Source organism: Nanorana parkeri, unplaced genomic scaffold (genome assembly GCF_000935625.1).
Source record: "Nanorana parkeri isolate BGI_ZX_2015 unplaced genomic scaffold, ASM93562v1 scaffold2497, whole genome shotgun sequence".
Taxonomy (NCBI): Eukaryota; Metazoa; Chordata; class Amphibia; order Anura; family Dicroglossidae; genus Nanorana; species Nanorana parkeri.
In genome coordinates this window covers 138,101-141,905 of record NW_017308765.1, presented here as the reverse complement: position 1 = coordinate 141,905, position 3,805 = coordinate 138,101, and the positions used below count along the sequence as shown (strand labels likewise).

The window sequence follows — 3,805 nt, the reverse complement described above, 5'->3', positions numbered from 1 at the left end:
AGCCTAGAATCACCAAGGCATGGTTCATTTAGAATTCCTATAGAAAAAATACACAGGGCAGACTAGAGAGCTATGCAGTGTATATTTATTTATTAGCATACACACAAAAAAAATCAGTATGGTGCAGTATTATGCTCATGCATTCAGACTGCCTTTTGCAAGGACAGGTTTTCAGTGTTCTGACAGAGAGTACAAACAAAATATAGCAGACCTTTTTACAATACATTTAATTAAACTGACCAGATTTAACATTAGTGGGCCAAACCACAGCTGCAAATGTGAAAGCCCAGAACAGATTGGCTGGATTGACTATATTCATGTCTTTATGCTCAAAGCTTAACAGATCATACAAATCTTCAACAGGAACTTGTCAGGACAGAAATGTGAAAGTTGCCATTACCGACTTGTTTTAATTTGACTTTGTCACAAGCTGTTGATAAGTATAAAGTGCCGGCATCTAAGGGTTTTCAACCTTCTTGGGTGTACAGTTCTTATCAGCCAAAACTCCAGCACTTTTTGCTTGCCAGCTCCTTCTTGTCTTCTTAAATACCTGTAGGTCCACCACTGGCTAATAGGAGAGTGTGGGAGTTGAGAGCGGTCAGCAAGCTCTAAGAATACCAGGATGTGCTGAAGCATTGCCCAATCTGAATTGCCTGGTATTTGGGTACAGACACTGAAAGCTGATGTAGGGTTGAGCTTTTTTTTTATAGTACAGGTTAAGAGGTTGTTCTCCTGATGTTAGTTTTGCATGTCTAAGGAGCAACATAGCTAACGTTTAGACTTTTCCAACCTCACTGGCTGCCTGCTTGTTCCAGGTCAGTGGCTTGCTGCCTAGCAAAGTCAGCTTCAGGTTCACAGCCCCAAGCCTGCAACTTCAGAAGGCAAATCAGCAATTGCAGCTCCCATATTTCTGCTCTCATACTGTGTATTCACTTTAATGGTGGCTCCTATTAAAAAGATTCATATGATCAGCTAGATTTCCCATTTATAGGCACATCACCCAAGGACAATTCTCTTCTACATGTTTTTCTGAGCTGCCGGTAGGTTGGCATTTCCCATGTTGATTAGCTATTTTTCATTACACTGCAATCATGCTTGACCCAAATGTCATCTGCCTAAAACCAAATAGGGGGTTTTAAGAGGAATTACATTTCATTTAGTTATGGAAAGTTTTACATAGCATTTTCCTGTGGCTTGAAGGCAAGATCATAAGTAACCAAGTAGCCATCATTGTACATGAAGAGCTTGTGATCATTAGGGTTGTAGCTCACACTCTGTACATTCTCCATCATCTTGTCAAGGACAATGCTGATTTTCTCCTCTGTGCTTGTCCTGGTGTCATACATATAGAATATTTCCTCCTTTCGGGTGCTGAGGGTTCTAGTTGCATACAGGACCCCACAAACCATGAAAGCGTTGGTAACAGCAGGTTTGTACTGGGCAGTAGACCAACTTTTCTCCACGGTTAGAGTGGTTGAGTTGAGCTTACTTATGACGATGTTTCCAGAATTCCCCTCCGTAGAGGAGATGGCCCAAACACCATCTTCATCGCTAGCAAGGTCAATGTCTTGCCAGAGAGACGATGCATAGGAGAAGCGGTTGTTGAAGGTGGCATCTGTGAGCGTTTTCCTCTCTAGTGCACCAGTGTCCACATTGTATTTGCAGATGTCCCTGGTGTTGTAGCAGTTGTAATACATGGAGTTGTTGAACAAGATCATACCACCACCTTGCCCACAGCCGGAATAGTCAATATTGTTGTAAGACAGAGTCTTGGTGAGAACTTTATCTGTGGGTCTCTTGTAGAGCAAGAGATCATCATAGGTAGGGTATAATCTCAAGATGTTCATGGTGCGAGCATCTGTGGTTAGAGGGGCCACCCAGTGTACATCCTGACCAGCACCTACAAAAGAGTCCTTGCCCCAACCTCCGAACTTGTAGTTGAATCCTAGCCAGTTCAACTGCACCACAAATGGCTTGCTGATGTTTTTAAGACTGCCGTGTTTGCAGGTACCTGTGGATTTAAAAAACATAAATGTAAAGTATGTATACTTGGTTTTATGTATTCATTTCATATATCTAGATTTTTTTAAAATGAAAAAGTAAATGTCCCATGTGAAGTATTTGCCAATTATGGTCTTTTGTTTTTGTTTTTTTTAAACTAAAATAAAAAATATAGCGAATAAAGACTAAAAGTGATATGAATACAAAGACATTTGGAAAACTTACTAATCTAAGATTATAAAGTATATACAGAAATGTGTACATAAATGTATATTATCTGTGTTGCTGTGATAGATAAATAATGAGTAATATAATTTCCTGCACAAAAAAAAGTCTGCCCCAGGCATTCTTCATTGTTGGGCATTTTATAAAGAAATGTAGATGTCTGAGTGACTGTATATAAGAAAAATGGAGTTCTGAATGACTGATCCAACCCTTACAAATGGATCATGCAACCAGCCTGGGTTTGAAAGCAAAATGTATATATTGATGCTTACCAGTTATTTATATCTGGTGACTGCATTAGTTTTTCCTTCTGCCACCCCTCTATAGTAAGTGACATGTTATGACCACAGAACTCATCCCCCCCCCACTCCCCATCTCATTTTCAGAACATGGAGGGGAAGGGGAAAGTGTTGTGTAATACCCAGTGACGATGTGGGCAGGGCTGATAAGACTCTTTGGGATTTTAATACAGTAGAAGCACTTTGTTGTCAGGAAGTTAAAAGCTCCCTGGATTTCTGGCAAGTTCAAAAGATATGCTTTTAATGAACTTGTAGAAAAAAAACACTTTCAATTGTATATTTAACCGACCAAAAGGGAGCAAATCAGAATTCCTTTGTTAGGGTTTACATACACTTTAACATCACATCTAAACAGATTTTAGTTGTCTCACGTCATATCAGTAAAGTCTTAACTCTGATTGGTTGCTGAAGGTCATTAATAGGTTTATAGTCTAATGCCAATGACTTACCATAACTGACAGGAGGAGGAGTTGGAACACCTTGATTTTTCTCGCACTCCTCCAGTTTCTTACGCAGAGAGGCAATTTCCCGTCTTACGGCCAAGACGTTATTCTTGTCGTATGACTCCAGCTGGTTCACCATGACTGAGATATTATGGATCTGGAATAAAAAGAAAGAAACTTGTAGTCCATTTATTCTTCTTCCTATCCAGGTTACTGAATGTCCATACCGAGCTACGGACAGGGATGGGAGGGAGAATCTGCAGTAGCCAGAGCACTGCACCCACTTTACTGGCTCCTTTCTTTTATGAAGAAGTGTGCATGTATTAATATTTTTTTTAAAGGTGTAGTTTACTTTTAAGTAAAAGCTTGATCTGTTCACTATGTGGGCTGTATTTACTTGTTATGCATTATTCATTAACTGGGCCTTTGAGAGTCCAGAGTCTTGAGGGAAATACTTTGATACCAACATATAATACAATAAACATTTAGGACTCTTGTTCTTCTTTTCTAGCCCCAATATTTGTTAAGACCTTGGATTCAACTGCATTGACATGGAGTAATGCAGGTGCTACAGATGAATTTATAATATATGACTGTCTTACCAGGTTTGGCCATTATCACTATAAATACTGTACATACATTGCACAGTATCAATAAAATTACAGGTCTGATGATGGTGGATAGTCTGTAAAATACTCTAAATATATAGAAACAGTAAATAAAAAGTTAAAGTGTAGCTCCAGACAAAACCTTTTTTTATTGTTGGATAGAATGGGAAACCTTTTAAAATCTCTGTTAGTTTTGCAGTTAACTGAAATTTGCCTCGCTTCCTGTCCC

At 39.1% G+C, this 3,805-nt stretch overlaps 1 protein-coding gene across 1 annotated transcript in view; it reads right to left on the bottom strand.

Annotated features, from left to right (window-relative positions):
• Positions 1-1,105: 1,105 nt before the first annotated feature.
• Positions 1,106-3,805, bottom strand: part of LOC108801799 (olfactomedin-4-like) — a 12,674-nt gene continuing 9,974 nt past the window's right edge. Inside the window, exons 4-5 of the mRNA XM_018573709.1 lie at positions 2,975-3,125; positions 1,106-2,011 (exon numbers count right to left, since the gene is read on the bottom strand). Of these exons, the coding sequence (XP_018429211.1) occupies positions 1,173-2,011; positions 2,975-3,125 (990 nt within the window). The 3' untranslated portion in view covers positions 1,106-1,172. The remainder of the gene's footprint in view (positions 2,012-2,974; positions 3,126-3,805) is intronic.